The following is a 19452-nucleotide window of genomic DNA, read 5'->3' as shown; positions in this document are numbered from 1 at the left end:
TCTGAAGTCAGACACAAATATGCGTACCTTGTTGACCGGGGTGTCAAGGTCAAACTTGTTGTGGATCTCACATAGGCCTCATAAAACATGACAGAGTTGATGCCCTCGCCAAACTCGCGTCTAACAAAGACACCGTTGAATACAATCTGGGTCTGTTAAAAGGAACCCTTAAAACTGTAATTAGGAAAGAACTTATTGATGAATTTGACGCAAGTAGACAAGTGCAAACAGGCACTAGTCGATCCATAGTTTACCATGATGAGATGTATCAAGTGAAACATGTATATGGAGCAAGTAACAAGATCACTAGATTACAAGATGTTGTAACCGCTAGATCAGTGGTTCTCAATCTGGGGGCCATGGCCCCCAAGGGAGCCACGGCAAGAATTTAGGGGAGCCACGGCGAGCTGTTAAAAATTGTACGTTTCCAAATAATGTTGGGAATCTGAATTAAACGAAACTTGTATTACTTATTTTCACTTGGCAGAAGAGAATTGTCATTCTTTTTTTGTCATTTTGTTTAATCATAACGACAATACAATTTTAATATTTACATACTCTAGTGCTATTTTATTTTTTATTTTTTTACGGATTATTTAAGATTTCACAGGTCCAGTCCCTGTCTGTGTGACAGGCGCTGGACCGAGCTGCTGAACTGACTTGTTCAGTACGTGTCCGTGTGTCATCCCTTTGCAAGTGGTGATAGGACCGAATGGGGGGGGAAAAATGAAGGAGGCCACGAGGATGTTGAAAATTCCTCAAGGGGGAAATGGAGTGAAAAGGGCTGAGAACCACTGGTCTAGATTAAGGTTAGGAGATAAGTACCCCTGGCAGTATGTTCCTCAAGCAGATGTGAACAAGACTAAATGTAAAGTGTGTGGCCAGACATATGGCCACACACTTGAACACTACGTCCTCGACTGTGTGAAGATAGAACCTTTTAGGGACAGGTCCAAGCACACTGTGTGTGAAATGGCACAACACTTCATCTCTAATGGGAAGATAGCCGACATATTAAGATTGTATCCACTTTTTTTGCACTTAGTAATTGTATCAGTTCTCATGTACAGAACCAAATACGCAATGTGCTTGAATACTTCTCACGTAAATGTGAATAACAAAGCGTGAGGCCAGACAGACTACCTCACACGCCTGTACTCACGCACTTGTGAATAAGTTACCCTTTATGGATAGAACTAAACAAATAATGTAATTGAAATACTGTGTAACATTCAGTGCCATAATATCCCTGACAACGGGGGTTAATTATTATGACCCGTTGTAAACTCTACTCTGTAATCCTTTTGCGCTTCCGCTCACAGGATGAGTGGGGTGCACAATAAAGTAGCCGCTGTAAGCGGCAAAATCACTCACACACACACACACACACACTATTTGTAGCTCTGCAAGTTTATAATACACAAACAACATGTCTTGTCCTAATAATAAAGTAAGTCGTAACCAGCCTCTAATATTCCCCATATGAGGTGAGGTGAGGTGACGTGAGGTGAGGTGCGGTGAGGTGAGGTGAGGTGAGGTTATGAGGTAAAATGAAGAATGAAAATGTTGTTGTATAAAGTGAGTACACACATAATAATAATTATAACTATGCCCTAAAACCAATTGTGTTTCCTCTTGTATATAATTAAGTAAAAAAACAAAACAACAGTAAATACGTAAGTATTATAAATATATACACCAGCATTAGTTATATTACATAAGGACGATGTATGACAATTATAAAATATAGCCGGGTATCTACGTCCCCATTATATAATTCCCTCACAGGTGTCGCGCGACTGAGGCTCAACATGTGATCAAGACAGTGAAGACCCTGCAGTGTGTTGTGCTTTACATGAACTTAATTCCATCGTTTTTTGGTTACCTTGATGCTTTGGTCCGTCACAGATCGTTGACTTTATAAATAAATACCAGAAGCAGGTTATTTTGTTTTGTTAACAAGTACGATGCAACCATAATGATGAGAGAGAGAGAGAGAGAGAGAGAGAGAGAGAGAGAGAGAAAAATAGTCATTAACCCGGTATATAACTTTCACCAAACAGGGTAAAACAATGGATTGGCTCACCTGCTCGTGACATTTAAAACTCCAAGAGCCCAGGTAACACAAATGATCCGTGCTGGCCCTGATGAGTGTGGATCAGGCATAAGTGTGGGTCTTGGTTAAGTGTGGGTCATGGTGTATGGGTTGTAGATATGGGGGGTGAAGTAAATAGAAGCGTATTTAGTAAAATTGAGTCACTGAGGATAATATGAAGTTGTGTCAAGGAGAGACCATTCATCACCCAGCCTCCCTCCCTGGAGCCGACAACGAAGCAACGATGAACCTAGAGTCACAGATGCGTACGTATACTGCACTGCCAGCTCCCAGTCCAGCGGGAGTGAGGACTGTTGTTATACTGACAGATGAGGTCATGGTTAAGTGGCACTATTCTGGTCATCGAGTCGTGTTGGTAAGCTGTGACTCGTTTCTGAATATTGAATAAAAACTAAATTACACAACGAGAGTCACCAGACCAAACAAAAATTTATTAATGGTGAAAAGGGTCGGAGATGTACCGACGGTGTGTTTGGTTTGATAATTCTAAGTTAAAGGTTTTAGATTAATTTTGTTTTTAATCTGCTTTAAGGATTTTGTAAAACCATGCAATAGGAGGAAACATAACTCTTACGGAAGTGTTGGAAGAAAACATTAAAGTGCATATATTAGCATCGTAATATAATCTTGACTGACGTGTTTAAGCTCTTCGTTGGGTTAGGTTAGTCGGACATAGCTGTGGGCTGTTTCCAGTATTATATAACATTTATTCAGAAATTTTAATGAAAAGTCTTAAAAAGTTGTTCAGTCTCCACCATCAGCTCCGCGTCTAAACTCAGCTGGTGGGGAGGTCAGCGCCCCGCCCTACACTCAGTCGTCTCACCTAACTCTTAGTTTTGTGTCCCCCACCACCACAAACTGCTGTATTATGCAACCACTACTACAAGTGTGTGTGTGTGTGTGCTTGCGTGCAAACATAAATGTAAGAGTAAAAAAACGAAAGAAGGCACAGTATTGCGTTAGGTTCCTGAGAGAGAGAGAGAGAGAGAGAGATAGAGAGAGAGAGAGAGAGAGAGAATACGTGAATGTGTAAGGAAGAGAATAGAATAAGTAAGTGATAACCAGGTGTAAAGCAAGCCAATAAGTGAGAGGAGAACAGGTATAGCCCACCTTACTCTCGGTACCGTAAAAAGCCGCGCCTGCCGCCACCAGTTGACCCTCACACACCTACTAGTACACACTCAGTATATGCGTGTGTGTGTGTATCCTTGTTTACTTACATGAGTCCCTTCAACATCTGAGGGTAAAGGAGTAAGAGGCTGGGACATATAAAGGAACGTTAAGTAAACTAGTCAAACTATTACCTAATGTGCGGCGTGTGGAAACTCCCGAGTGACCAGCGGCACCCACTTTCGCTTTCCATTCTCTTGCCACTACCACAACCATCACCACCACCACGACTACTACAACTACAACAACCACCACTACCACCTGTACCACTACTACCACCACCACTAGTACTACAACCACCACTACCACCCGTACCACTACTACCACCACCACTATTACTACAACCCTCACCACTACTACTACTACAACCCACACCCCTACCACTACTACCACCACCATTACTACAACCCTCACCACTACTACAACCCACACCCCTACTACCACTACCACCACCACCATTACTACAACCCCACCACTATCACTACAACGAACCCCACTACCACCACCACCACCACCACCATTACTACAACCATCACCACTACTACAACCCACACCCCTACCACCACCACCACCACCACCATTACTACAACCCTCACCATACTATTACAACCCACATCCCTACCACTTACTACCACCACCACTATTACTTACAACCTCACCACTACTACTACTACAACCCACACCCCTACCACTACTACCACCACCATTACTACAACCCACATCACCACCACCACCACTACTTACTACAACCCTACCACTACTACAACCCACATCCCTACCACCACCACTATTACTACAACCCACAACCCTACTACCACTACTACCACCACCATTATTACTAACCCTCACCACTACTACAACCCACACCCCTACCACTACTACCACCACCATTACTACAACCCTCACCACTACTACAACCCACATCCCTACCACCACCACTATTACTACAACCCACACCCCTACCACTACTACCACCACCATTACTACAACCCTCACCACTACTACAACCCACACCCCTACCACTACTACCACCACCATTACTACAACCCCACCACTATCACTACAACGAACCCCACTACCACCACTATTGAAGAGGGTGTGGTCATGGTTAGTGGTGTGGTGGTGATGATGTGGTCATTTAGTTCAGCACTATGTGACTTTAGTGAGTGATAGAAGACTACAAAATTGCAATGTAATATAATTTGTTCCTACAGACATTGCAAACTTTCTATAACACCAAATTGCAATGTTATGATGTTAATTGTCATACAAGGAGCATCACCACATGAGCATGAAGCAATTGCATGCCATCTGTGGTGTATGAAGGTTTTGCTTTGTTGGTACAGTAGAGTATCCTGGTTTGCTTGTAGTGTGAGTGTGTGTGTGTGTGTGTGTGTGTGTGTGTGTGTGTGTGTGTGTGTGTGTGTGTGTGTGTGAGTGAGAAGTAATGTGGTGATGGGTGAATTATTTTGTAAGTGGCAAACGTGTTGCAAAAAAACATGAACTTACAACTACACCTTTCCCTAACACAGTCACAGACAGACAAACACGCTCACAGACAAACAAACAGACAGGCATACACACATACACACCATCATACCATTATCCATAAAGCTCTCAAGATGACCCCCCACCACCCTCCTCTTCCCTTTTAACATATCACAACAGACCCGAGTGATGTACAGTGAGCGCCTTGTTCCTGCCCACTCTCACACCTCTTGCTGCCTTACTCGTGTACTGTAACTGCACCATCACTTGTACTGTATCCTGCACGCCCATATCTGTAACCTGTGACGCTCATGTGTGTACCCTGTGACGCTCATTTGTGTACACTGTGACGCCCATTTGTGTACCCTGTGACGCTCATTTGTGTACCCTGTGACGTCCATATCTGTACCCCGTGACGTCCATATCTGTACCCCGTGACGCCCATATCTGTAACCTGTGACGCTCATGTGTGTACCCTGTGACAACCATGTCTGTAACCTGTGACGCACATGTGTGTACCCTGTGACGCCCATGTCTGTAACCTGTGACGCTCATGTGTGTACCCTGTGACGCCCATGTGTGTAACCTGTGACGCACATGTCTTTGACTAAAACACTGATATAAAATTCACTCAATTATACCAAATAATTAGATCATACTCATAACAACGTCAGTAAAGATAAATTATGATTATATTATTTTGGGGGAGAGAGAGAGACAGGTTCTCGAGGTTTAGTGCTGGAGGAGTCAACATTCCTACCATTCATTATGTATGATTGAACGCAATTTCCTTCTATTCACCCCCCCCCCCACTAACTTCACCCGGATCTTCTAAGTCACTTTACATCGTTGTTTGAAGAAAAAAAAATAACCCAAACAAGTAAGAGAAGTAAATATATCAGCACCTGTACAGTAATATACAATGGTACATTTACGTCAACAATTTCTACCTCTGGGTACCGGGACTACCTGTCAGTCACTGGTAAATCATGAAGACAAGAACAACAGGAGAACACTGCGGGGAAAAAAGAGCATTAGGGTAAACTCCATGATCACTCTGGCACTATACACTGACATGTTTGTATTAGTTCATCTTCTTCTTCTTCTTAGTAATTATCGGAATATTGTCAGCTTCCTGTCTGTGGTCTTAACAACTGTACAACACCATCTTAGGGGTACTGAGTCTCGGGCAGTTATAGAATGATAAAACCACAAATATTTGTCTCTTGTGTTACAGCAGTAGCAGGTGGAGAGGAGTCATCAGGATGCCCCGCAAGCCAAGACTTCCTACGTTGGCAGCTTACTTGCTCCTGCTGAGTCTAGTGCTTCTGCTGTATGTGTCAGTCAGGGACTCAGAGCAGGATTCCCAGCAGCAGACAGCGGACCCTCAGCTCGGGAACCAGGGGGCCGGCGAGGAGCCCTCTCTCGGGGCCCGCAGCATTAAAGGAACCAAAAGAAGAGGAAGGACCAAAGACCTGCCCGCTAATCCTCATAACTTCCACATGATGATTAATAATGCCAACGTGTGCAGCGGTGAGAGCACGGTGAGTGTACCTGCTGTCTCTTGTATCTTCATAAACTACAAACAAAATCTAACGGAGACTGAAAAGTGTATGTTGCTGCTAACGACTCCCTTCATCACGCTAAATACCGCGTGATGACTACTTACAGTATGCAGGCGGCAAGAGGAAAGCAAACAAGCAGCAACAAAATAGACGAGCGTCAACAAGATTATGACAAATGATCCCGAACCATTAAGTGTACAGCCTCTGGAGGCCTGGACGAGGTGAGGACCAGGTCCCACACACACACCTTTAATGAGATCTCTCCAAAAAAATTCTTTACATAAAGTTCATCTCAACTCTACTTTAATAATATAATTCCAGATGAGACAGTTCTGCTTCGTGTAGACCAGTGGTTCATAAACTGGAGGGGGGGGGGGGGTGATAAGCTAAGCTGGAACCACTAGACGACTACATATTTCTACGAACACCAATATTCTTTGCTCTGTAATACCTCTACGAGTTATAGTGCACCATAACAAATAAAATAAATATAGGTGCGAGTACAAATCATAAAATTTAGTCAAATGAAAAGAAGGGGAACATGAGGCTGCTGTTAAATTCTTTGTATACAAATCACAGGTTACCAACGACTCAGTCCAACACGTCACGCCATCAGGACGTGTGGTGAAAGCTAGAGTCTCCCACGACAGTAGTCAACCACATACCTAGTGACTGTGATGTTCCGACTTTTAGTTAAACTTTCCATTAAATGACACGTGTTTACCGTCACTCATACAACTTTCTTCACTGCTAAGTTCCAGACAGTTATTTTTGCCAGTGTGATTTCTTAAAAGCGACGATGATGTTGAGGGAGAAATGTTGATATTCTAAAACTGGAAATAAATTAGTTATCAGATTGTGTTTCAAGGAGATGAGTTATATTGATTATTCAGATGAATTTGTAATATTTTAAGCTAATTTTATCTCAGCACACGCACACGCACACGCACACACACACACACACACACTCTAACACAAACACACACGCACTCACTCATTAACATACACAGAGGAGTATTATATCAGTGTGTGTTGCAGGTTTGGTTGCTGGTGTTGGTCAGCTCCGCGGTGGCCAACTTCCATCGTCGTCGAGCTATTAGAGACACGTGGGGAGGCTCGGCACCCCTCACTGCCTCACACGCCAAGCTCGTCTTCCTGCTGGCCAATCCACACGACTCACGCCAGCAGACACAGGTGAGGCGTTAATAACATGTTCTCTCTGTGTGTGTGTGTGCCTACTAATCTATTTTTGGGGCCTATGAAGATTGGTAACCCCCGTTTGTTTCACCTGGTGATTAAACACCTTAATATTAACTTAACCAAACGTAACATAAGCAAGTCTAACCTAATTAACCTAATCTAACCTAACTCCCTTATTTAGTATCAGGGTATTTAATCATCAGTTGAAACAAGCGGGGTGTTAATCTTCATGAGGCCCGTTACTGTTATCTTAAATATACAGGTGGAAAATAGCTGATTGGGTTATGTTCACCAACTAGATGATACTTTACCAGGTGGTGGAGGAGTCGAGGACCTATGGCGACATCCTGCAGGAGGACTTCGTCGACTCCTATATGAACCTCACCCTTAAGTCAGTAATGGGCCTCAAGTGGGCCTCCACTTACTGCCAACAAGCCCATTATGTCATGAAAACCGACGATGACATGTACGTGAACATTCCCTCACTCATAACGTACCTACAGGAGTCCCGCAGGTCACGGTGGATAACAGGTGAGTTAATCATCCTGACACACAGGTAAAGATACGCTTACTTCTAAGGACGAACAGTTCACCATACCACTAAGGACGAACAGTTCACCATACCACTAAGGACAAACAGTTCACTACACTACTAAAGACCAACAGTTCACCATATCACTAAGGACAAACAGTTCACCATACCACTAAGGACCAACAGTTCACCATACCACTAAGGACAAACAGTTCACCATACCACTAAGGGCAAACAGTTCACCATACCACTAAAGACAAACAGTTCACTACACTACTAAAGACCAACAGTTCACCATATCACTAAGGACAAACAGTTCACCATACCACTAAGGACCAACAGTTCACCATACCACTAAGGACAAACAGTTCACCATACCACTAAAGACAAACAGTTCACCATACCACTAAGGACCAACAGTTCACCATATCACTAAGGACAAACAGTTCACTATACTTCATAAAGAGTACCAGGTTAATGCAGGTAATAGGATGCCGCCAGACTATTAATTATAAGAGACACTATACATACCTGCAGGAAGCTACCTGGACACCATAAGTCTACAGGTGTCGATCACTCATTACACACAGACCAGTGTAGTGACTGTGTCTCAAGAGTCATGTCTTCCTGAGTCATGTCTCCCTGAGAGTCATGTCTTCCTGAGAGTCATGTCTTCCTGAGTCATGTCTTCCTGAGAGACATGTCTTCCTGAGAGTCATGTCTTCCTGAGACATTAAATGGTAATATATTCGGTGCTCCTAACTGGACAATAGTCGAACGAATGCCCAGTAAAACTTGAATATATCGTGTTACTTCTCCCTAACTGTTCATCAATAAGCAACACAGCTGAAGTGAGTTTTTTTTCTTGAGAATAAAAACAAGATCTCCAGAGTTTCATGCTTACGTAAACATTTTGTGTGTGTGTGTGTGGGGGTCTCGAACCAGAAGACTTTTACTTGTTAGATAAAGTGTAAACCTGAACTAAGAACACACACACGCAGTCAGGCTAGTCAATGCAGGAAGATAAGAAGAGAGTTTTGTTAATAAGATGAATGTGGCTTTGTGTTATTTCGCGTTTCTACACTGATCGTCTCATAATATATAAAGATTATGAACAAATTAGGAGGATTGGAATTGTGTTTCAAATACTGAGAAAAGTGCTAAGAGAGAGAGAGAGAGAGAGAGAGAGTAAATAACTACACTACACACACCTACAACGTCCGCTTCCCTTCACTACCCAACAGAGACGTTCCACAACCTCCACTACTATTAAAATAATTTGGCTCCGGTTTTTATAATGGACTCAGCCGGTTGTTCTCTCTGTATCCAATCAAAACTTACTGGCGATAAATATTTAATTGTGAGAATATCTTGAAATATTTGGTTCACGAGTCACAACAGACGACTTTATTCAGCACAGAGGAGTTTCCGTACACAAGTAGTTAAGGCATCTTTATATTCTGTGTACTATTTTAATATATGTTTTACAGGCTGCATCAAACAAAAGAAGGCCTTCCTACCAGTGAACGCTGTCCCAGGCCTCCCTCTGCCCCCTGCACACCCGCCCTTTGTCGCTGGTGCTGGTACGTCCTGTTGTGTGTGTGTTATATATTAGATCACTGTAACAACATAACATGTACCGTACAGCTTGTGGATGAAAGGTGACATAACCCAAAACTATAAGTTCCCCTTAGTCCGTCTGAAGCACCAGCCTCGCGAGTGAAGAGTATTATGAACCTCAATACTGTGAGAGTGGGTCCCATAGTCATGACTGTATGTTCGGGGCAGTGTGGATACAACAGCACGGCCGCCACTGCACTCGACCGCCTTCACTTCCCCAAGTTGTAAAGTTATGCACCATTTTACAACTGTGTGCCCCCCCCCCCTAAACCCCCCTAAAATATGTTCAAGATGGTGTTCTGCGATTGTAGTTAGTTATTCTGATATTTCAGACAGTTGTAATTCAAGAATGAAAATGTCATGAGGGATTTAAACGTGCAGCAGACCTTTGACTCAGATTCATTCGGAAAGTAAGATCAGTGGTAAGACACTGACGGGGGAACATGGAAGAGCAAACTGTGTGGAAACATTTAAAAAAAGTTTTAACAAAATTTAATGTTTAAAGTTGTGTTTTTTTTTATATTACTGATCGTTTCGACGATGTTCCTTCGTCATTGAATCTTCCGCAATTAATCAACAAATACCTTTTTCCCACAGGTTACATTATGTCTGGAGACATCGTGAAGGATCTGTACAGCGCCTCACTCAACACTCGCATCATTCCCGTGGAGGACGTGTACGTCACGGCCCACCTGGCGCGTAGTATCGGTGTTCACCCTCCTGTTCACGACAATCGCTTCACCTGTGGCGAGATGGTCAATGATGACTGTGATCTTGTGCAGGTGAGTTGAGCCGCTTGCTGCTCATGTTTACGATGGCAAAAGTGGCTACACTCACTCTGATTACCTTTGTTATTAATTTCTGGTAATTTTATTCGTGATTTTAAATCATAGGATGGGATCTTTAAAGCCAAGTTCAGTAACTCTTACATATTATTATTTATATTTTATCATCATTTTCACTAAACAAGGGAACACACTTATTGTCATACATTTTCTCCACATCTACTGTACACTGCTACACCTCTAACATGTTCCCTATTCATTTGTTCATTCATGAAACTGGGCTCCTTGTTGTCAGCCTCTGTGACATTAGTATATTATCTTAAATGAATCCTTACAGTTATTGACTAACTTAATATTACGTTTTTGCAGGTGTTTACGGGTCACAGGATCACCCCGGAGAGAATGTACCACATCTGGGACAAACTCAACCCCAACGGGATCACTAGTCCTTGTTTCGACTTCTGAATGACAAGATTAGAACAATATTTATAGTGGTTATTTTGATATGCTTGTAACACGAATATTGGGTAGTCATACAGCGAGGAACAGTGTGTACGGTACCGTGGTTGTTTCCCAGTCTTGGTTGGAGTTACTGTGTGTGTTATCAGGTCCACGAGGAAGCCACACTGTCTTGGTCCAAACAGCAGCGGACCATCGTAACTCTAAGGGCCAATTGCAAGAACGGTTATGGGGTGTACGACGCCATTTACGATGACCTCCTTGCCCTGGTCTTTTTCAGCAATATCGCCTTTAACACATGGAATTCTGCACTTTTCGAAACTTTGGAGGGGTCTCGAAACAAGTTTCCTGGTGGGAATTATTAGCTAGTGCTGTACTCAAAATATCGAAACTTCGAGATCTCTCCAGAGCTTCAAAAGGGTGGTATAACTGAAACAAGATCAGGGCAAGAAGGTCATCGTAAACGACTGTTCTTGCAATTGGCCCTTAATACGACAATAAAGAACAAGAAAAAAAAATCTCCATAGTGAAAATATGTGAAGAGTTTCTGTGATAATAAAACACAAAGAAATATTCCGGTATGTATCTATTGATTATGTTGCTATTGTTTATGTAGCTAGTATGTGTGTAGCTATTGTTTATAATGCTTTATTATTTGTCTCAATCTGGTCGATAAATAGCCACTGTGATCTGTAGTGCCTTATACAAAACACACACACACACACACACACACACACAGAACAAAACCAAAGCTCTTTAGTACAACGTTCATACAGATACGTCAAGAGAGGGAAGAATGACTACCCAACACCAAGATACAGTCGTTTATAAAGGTTTCCAAATCCCCTTCCAAGGTCTCTATACTGTACACCTGGACTATAAGAACCAGGGGCGAGTGTTGGAAGAATAGAGAAGTAAAAAGAATAGTTGTAGAGTAGAGGCAGGTATTTTGGTTAGGTTATATGTACTGTTGATGAGAGAGAGAGAGAGATTGGGCATGTGTGTGTGTGTCTGTGTAAAACCACTGGACAGTTACAACAACAAAACAGTTAAGACGTGGATTGTGTGGTCTTAACAAACTAATAGTAAATAGAAAGCCATTACAAAAAAAGGCTAAAATCATAGAGTTTGTAACTAGAGAGAAAAACAGATGTACAGTAGACGAATGGCATTTTGAAACTTAGGGAGTGACGTTGTATCTCCCGACACCAACCTTAACCCCAAATAGTGTGTGAAAATATTAGGGATTTTATCGAGTTATTATTTCAAATATTAGGGAATGACAATTAAAATTCATTAAAATACTTATAGTACAAATTTTAAAATAGTAAAATGTCACTGATCACAACGATAGATATTTGGGATTTAGTTAAGAGTACCATCCTCGGGCTGTTTGATAATAACGTTTTCTTTACATGTGTTCATGGTGGGGGGAGACTCGCTCATAACTCATCTGCTCATAACCACCATAATAATATTCAAATTACAGGCAAACTCTAGTCAGACATCATTCCCATCTTTAGTCCTCAAATTCATCGTTATTCTGACTTATTATAACACGTAAGAAGATAACCATAAGGTAATACCACTATATTTTGTATTTCACCATTACTACATATATAAACGAAATGTCATGTGACTACAAAAAATATATTGTATAATAATCTCGGTCTGTTATTTCAATCACTTAAGTTATTATATACTCATGAAACTGTACATCATTGACGTCTAAACTGTATCTCTGGGTCAATATATATTTTTCTTTAACAAAGTATAATTCAATCAGCTCCTTAGTTCTCAGTCTCTACCTGTTGACATAATATATTGACAACAGTGAATCCTTTTAGGGCTATAACTTTTCCTGAAGCACTTGGCTGGTGAGGTTTGTGTTCATACCCGAGTGTCTAAATTGTTTATAATTTAGTGAACACGTTCCTATAACACTCGCTCCTTCCTCCAGTGATTGCCAGTTCAAGTTCCGCAGCTGGCCCCCTATACCTGCAGAATAGTACCTCGACTTACAGTAGGGATAGTGCGAGGCGGTAGAGAGCAGTATCAGCTACATTAATTAATTGTATTTTCAGTGCTCCTAGTAGGCTGTCTGGCTTATGGGACGTCACGGTGGGACCCTCTGTCACATTTCAGCTAAATGAATCTAGCCTACCGCCTAGTACAGTACAGTATACAGACGTTACCGTGAAGGCGTGCCTGAGAAACTATACATATTTAACGTGGCACTGAAACCCAGAAAGTATTGTTTGTCAAAAAACAAAAATAATAATACAATTATACTCCTTAAGGAGTGATTGATTGTTTTCTATTACTCTTCAATAATGCTCGAGTTCTATGGATTGTAGGTAAAACTTAAAAAGACTGGCAGGGGGCTACTGAACGCTTCTTTACTCTCTTGACTCTCTAACGTTGCACAGGATAAAATAAAGTGATTCAAAATGGCTGCTAAGACTCAATGTCACGAAGTGTAAGAGGCTGCACCTGGGACGTACCAACAGTAAGGAGGCGTATCATATGTCCCAACGGGATGAAGAAACTGCATTAATTGAGACAATGTGAAAAGGACTTAGGTGTGTATGTTGACAATGAGCTGAAGTTCTCGGGCCATTGCGAGAAGAAGGTAAATCAGGCAACTAAATTATTGGGTCTTATAAGAAGGTCGTTCAGATATCTAGACGGTCCGTCCCTCGTAACGATCTTCAAGAGTGAAGTGCTTCCCCATCTGGAGTACTGTCACCCCGTCTGGTCCCCGAGATATGCTAGGGACTGTCAGTTGGTTGAAAATGTCCAAAGTAGAGCCACCAGACTGGTGCCTGCACTTCGGCACCTCAGCTACCCTGAGAGATTGGAGCGCCTGAACTTGTCAGCGTTTACTACAGACGGGCAAGGGGTGACCTAATTGAGGTGTATAAACATGTTAAAGGGCACTACTCAGTCGAGTTGAAGAAGCCGCAAGCCCAGAAAACTGTGGGGGGTAACGTTTTCGGAGTGAGAGTTGTAAACTAAATGAAGTCTACCAGAAAGTGTTGTGACGGCACCGAGTGTGAGCTCTTTCAAGACCAGACTTGACCAACACTGGAGCAGGTTCAGGTACATTCAGGAGCCAGTGCATACCCAGTACTTGCCAATAGTGCGTGACAGAGACGTGACCGATCGCCCAAGCAGCTAACGAGCCGATCAGTGGTGAAGAGGATAAAGTAAAGTAAATTATCACCTGCATGAACATAAAAAGTAAAACAATAACTGAAGCTGTTATCTGAAGTCTACGACCATCGTGTGTTAATCTTGAACAGCGATGATAAAGTGAAAATTTGGGTCCAGTTATTAATAAGAAATGCCGATGCAACATTTTCTTCGTTGAATAAGAATTAGTGAACTAAACTTTATTATAATGGAACGAAAAATAGCAAAGACTATAATTGAATAAGTATTAATGAGGCATTATGTTTCTTTTAGGGAAGGGAGGGAAGGGGTGAGGGTAGGAGCGCTTGTGATACAGGGGGAAGGGAGTACGAGGGTAGTCGGGGTGCTTGTGACACAGGGAGGAAGGAAGAGGCGAGGGTGGTAACACCATATTCACAATTTTAGGTCAAACTAACAACATCTATCCTAAGGAACATTATCTGATTATTATCCAAGATTTAATCTATGTATTTTATTTAGTATCAAGGCAGTAACTATTAACACACACAAGCAAATTGGACAAGATAAACTAGTCCTCTTTACAGTTCCAAGTTTCCAAGCCAAAACGAGGGAATGAATCTAAACGAAAGTAAAGGAGAAGAAGAAACACAAGTCTGGTTTGAAGGGACTCGTCAGTACAGTGACCACCTGCACCTTATCCAACCATGTGATGAAGAGTCAAGAAGAGGAAGAAAGTATTATGTAGATCTATTACCACCAAATAATAAGACATCTACCCTTGCTTTATAGATTCTCCCGGGGTAAATCAGATACACGAAATATAAGAGTTTGTGATTGCCTAACATACGGCCAAAATGATCCCGTTCACACCTACAAACGAGAGGTTAGGACTGGAAGCTGGATTGATATTGTTATATGATGTTATGACTAAAGAAAGGCATGTGAGTGATGAGTATTGTTGATTGAACAGTAAGACTCGCTAGACTTCTGTTTTAAATGGTAAAATATATTCCTAAATCTCTTTGCACAAGTTTGGTTATAGTTGAAAGTTGTTGTCAGTTATTTTTTTAGTCCAGTCACTAGTTCTAAGAGTCTGTCCCTGTAGACTAAGACTGTATAACATGGACCCCTCGAGATGACCGTAAGGTTATAAAAACATATTATTTGGCTTTTTTGGAAATCGCATTACTAAAAAAAACCAACATTACAGATTACTAAGTCAAGTTCTTGTATTCAGTAACTTGACGAATCTTAAATTACAACTGTTATGTGAAATGTTATCCCCATTATATATGTCCATACAAGCTAAACCGAAGATAGAGAATTCTGGATAAACTTCTGCCGCAATTTTGACTCCATGTGCAGAATATAGTGTTGAGAGGGAGGAGCTAATTTTGGAAGAAAAAGGCCCCTACCTGTCACTATCATGGCCACCATCTTCATTCATCACGTAACCAACTGTACAGCATCTATATACACCACCGTGAAGTCGTATACAGAATCTACTCAACAGTCTGTACATAGAAAGAACCCATACACCCCCATACAACAAGAATGTATACAGCCATCACTACAAGCAAACACACACACCACCCATGCATCTAACGGTGACTCGCGCCAAAAACCCTTACTTTTTACTTCCCCAACCGAATGACTCCTCAATATGACTAAAAGACTAGAATAGCTGGTGGGGGCACACGTGGTCTGGCCTGGCCCTCAGCTGTTTTATTATGCAAAGAACAACTCCCAACCAGGGCTCCAGGACGCTGTTCACACGACACGAGGAGACACACGCGGCCAGACGGGGGATGTGGTGAAAAGACTCACGTGGCAAACAAGAGTTGTATTGATCACACACACACACATACACACACACATATGGACGACTATTATGACCCTTGGGCTCTTATTTCACACCGTCCCTCGGCCAAATATTCGCCCATCAGACCCTGTAAACCGTCTGTTTTAACTTAAAATCGTGTGTCAGGGATTTGGGATCTCACGTCCGAGTGCATTGACAGAGATGAATCAGCCCGGACAAGTAAATCATCGAGTGTGTAGAGAGAAGATAATAACTATGTCAGATGACCAGACACATCAAGAAGGAAATAAAGTGATTTGTCACAAACTTGTGACAAACAACACTGTCAAGGACGAAGGAATTAAAAGACATTAAGAAAAAATATTTTTCACTTAGGTTTCCAACTATTTAGTTATATTGAAGATATAAGAATAACGTGATGACTGTCGGCACTTTCCTCAGGACTGACTAATTACCAACAACAAAAATGTCTATATTTCAGTAATGTGGCAAGGATCTGTAGTTAACCCAGCCGTATTAAACCTCAGTATACAAAATTCACAAACCATGGCAGCCCAACCTCGTTGCCAACTTTCATGCATTTAACAAGTATAAAAATGTATATTCTATTCCCGGCTGGAGTCAAGGACTGGGCTCCCATGCTGTGTGTTCACCAATAAATGAACACAATGTTTGGTGAGTGGAGATGGCCATGGAGAAGCTGCCTGCCAGTGTACCTGTATCTTGCTAGAGGCCGAGTAACCCACTACCTGTTGACCACTAAGAGGGCCGAGTAACCCACTTCCTGTTGACCACCAGAGGCCGAGTAACCCACTACCTGTTGACCACTAAGAGGCCGAGTAACCACTACCTGTTGACCACTAGAGGGCCGAGTAACACACTACCTGTTGGACCACTAAGAGGGCCCAGTGACCCACTACCTGTTGACCACTAAGAGGCCGAGTAACCCACTACCCTGACCACTAAGAGGGCCGAGTAACCCACTACCTGTTGACCACTAGAGGAGGCCGAGTAACCCACTACCTGTTGGACCACTAAGAGGGCCAGTAACCCCACTACCTGTTGGACCACTAAGAGGCTGAATAACCCACCACCTGTTGACCACCAAAAGGCCGAGTAACCACTACCTGTTGACCACTAAGAAACGGAGTAACACTACTCTGTTGACCACTAAGAGGCCCAGTAAACCACCACCTGTAGACCACCAAAAGGGCCGAATAACCCACTACCTGTTGACCACTAAGAGAGTAACCCACTACCTGTTGACCACTAAGAGGGCCGAGTAACCCACTACCTCTGGAGCAGGAGGAAAAGACTTATATTCTCAAAAAAATCTATACTCTGTTTAGAAAGTAATCCTTTTAGATGGGCAATAATAAAACAAGTACAGGGACAGAATTATATGTACAGGATTGTATTAACGCACATACTAAGAAGGGTGTAATAACGCACATACTAAGAAGAATTGTATTAACACAACATACAAAAAGAACATATTAAACGCACAATACTAAGAAGGGTGTATTAACTCACATACTAAGAAAGGTGTATTAACACACATACTAAGAAAGTGTATTAACGCACATATACTACTAAGAAAAGGGTGTATTAACTCACATACTAAGAAGGTATTAACGCACATACTAGAAGGTGTAAGCTTATACTAAGAAAGGGTGTATTAACGCACATATAGAAAGGGTGTAATTACCACATACTAAGAAGGGTGTATTAACACACATACTAAGAAGGGTGTTAACACACATACTAAGAAAGGTGTAATAACACATACTAAGAAAGGTGTATTAACTCACATACTAAGAAGTGTGCTGATAACACATACTAAGAAGGTGTATTAACGCACATACTAAGAAGAGTGTATCCAATAACTCACATACTAAGAAAGTGTAATAACTCACATACTAGAAAGTGTATTAACTCACATACTAAGAGGGTGTGTAACTCACATACTAAGAAAGGTGTATTAACGCACATACTAAGAAGTGTATTAACATTCATACGAAGAGGTGTATTAACTCACACACTAAGAAAGTGTGATAACTCACATAAAGAGATGATAACACTAAGAAGGGTGTATTACTCACATACTAAGAAGGATGTATTAACACTAGAGATGTATTAACACATACTAAGAAGAGTGTAATAACACACATACTAAGAAAAGTGTAATGTACTTACATACTAAGAAAGGGTGTGTGCTCACATACTAAGAAGGTGTATTAACTCACACATACTAAGAAAGGTGTGTATTAACGCACATACTAAGAAAAGTGTATTAACGCACATATACTAAGAAAGGTGTATTAACACTGCACATACTAAGAAAGGTGTATTAGCATACATACTAAGAAGGTGTATTATACTAAGAAGGTGTAATAACACATACTAAGAAGGATATATTAATGCACACACTAAGTGTGTAATGCACATACAAGAAAAGTGTATTAACGCACACACTAAGAAGGGTGTATTAACGCACATACTAAGAGGTGTGTAATGCACATACTAAAGGTGTGTGTGCATACTAAGAGTGTGATAACTCACATACTAAGAAGAGTGTATTAACGCACATACTAAGAAGGTGTGATAATGCACATACTAGAAAGGTGAATTAACGCACATACTAAGAAAGTGTATTATGCATACTAAGAGGTGTAATAACATACTAGAAGGTGTATTAACGCACATACTAAGAGTGTATAGCGCACATACTAAGAAGTGTATTAAGCACATACTAAGAAAATATGTCAACACATACTAAGAAGGTGTGTTAATGCACATATACTAAGAATGTATTAATGCACATATAAGAAAAATTGTATTAACATACTAAGACCACCTGTGACCACCGTCACTAATAAATAAGCTCAGGTGTAGCATATATCTGTGTACAGTACAGTATATTAATAACACCTTGGTGGATATAAACTCCACACAATACCGACTCCTGAAACAAACAGCCCCAGGTCTGATAAGTTAACTAACCAGAAGTATAATGATAAAAGACAAGAGAGACAGAGAAATGAAAGAAGGATAGCAGGGATAAAAATAAGGAGAGGAACAAGTTAGGTTAGGTAAGTTAGATTTGGTTAGGCTGGGCTGAGCTGAGTTGGGTTGAGTAATAAGTCGATGAGGATAAAATAATAAAAGACGAAGATAAAGTGAAAGACAAATAAGGAGAGAAAATGATAAAATGATAATGGATTAGATGACAGTGTGCAGGTATAGTTGAAATCGCCACACAGACACCTCCTCCTCCTGTTCTTACATCGACGAGGAACCCACACAGCTTTATTGAACACACCTATACACCCCCTGGTCTTCCTCCCTAAATGCCACACAACGTAAACACCTAGAAAAAGTGCAAAAAGGGAGCATGAGATTAATTCCTCTCCTTCTACTCCACATATCAAAAGAAGCGCTCAACACATGACCCTTTCGACTCTCACTTTATACCTCACCACGACCTCATCTGCAAATTTGGTGAAGCTTCTACACCATCCTCGACACCAGCTCCTACT

At 41.5% G+C, this 19452-nt stretch overlaps 1 protein-coding gene across 3 annotated transcripts in view; it reads left to right on the top strand.

Moving 5' to 3' along the window:
- LOC121875528 (beta-1,3-galactosyltransferase 1-like) overlaps positions 1-11262 on the top strand; it is a 30442-nt gene extending 19180 nt beyond the window's left edge. For all 3 annotated transcript variants that reach the window (XM_042380098.1, XM_042380100.1, XM_042380099.1), the window contains exons 2-7: positions 6012-6318; positions 7378-7533; positions 7854-8070; positions 9562-9654; positions 10289-10473; positions 10846-11262. In XM_042380098.1, the coding sequence (XP_042236032.1) occupies positions 6012-6318; positions 7378-7533; positions 7854-8070; positions 9562-9654; positions 10289-10473; positions 10846-10941 (1054 nt within the window). In that variant the 3' untranslated portion in view covers positions 10942-11262. The remainder of the gene's footprint in view (positions 1-6011; positions 6319-7377; positions 7534-7853; positions 8071-9561; positions 9655-10288; positions 10474-10845) is intronic.
- Positions 11263-19452: the final 8190 nt, after the last annotated feature.

Source organism: Homarus americanus, unplaced genomic scaffold, assembly GCF_018991925.1.
Source record: "Homarus americanus isolate GMGI-L3 unplaced genomic scaffold, GMGI_Hamer_2.0 scaffold44579, whole genome shotgun sequence".
Lineage (NCBI taxonomy): Eukaryota > Metazoa > Arthropoda > Malacostraca > Decapoda > Nephropidae > Homarus > Homarus americanus.
Note: the sequence above shows the minus strand (reverse complement) of the source record. Positions and strands in the feature narration are given on the sequence as shown.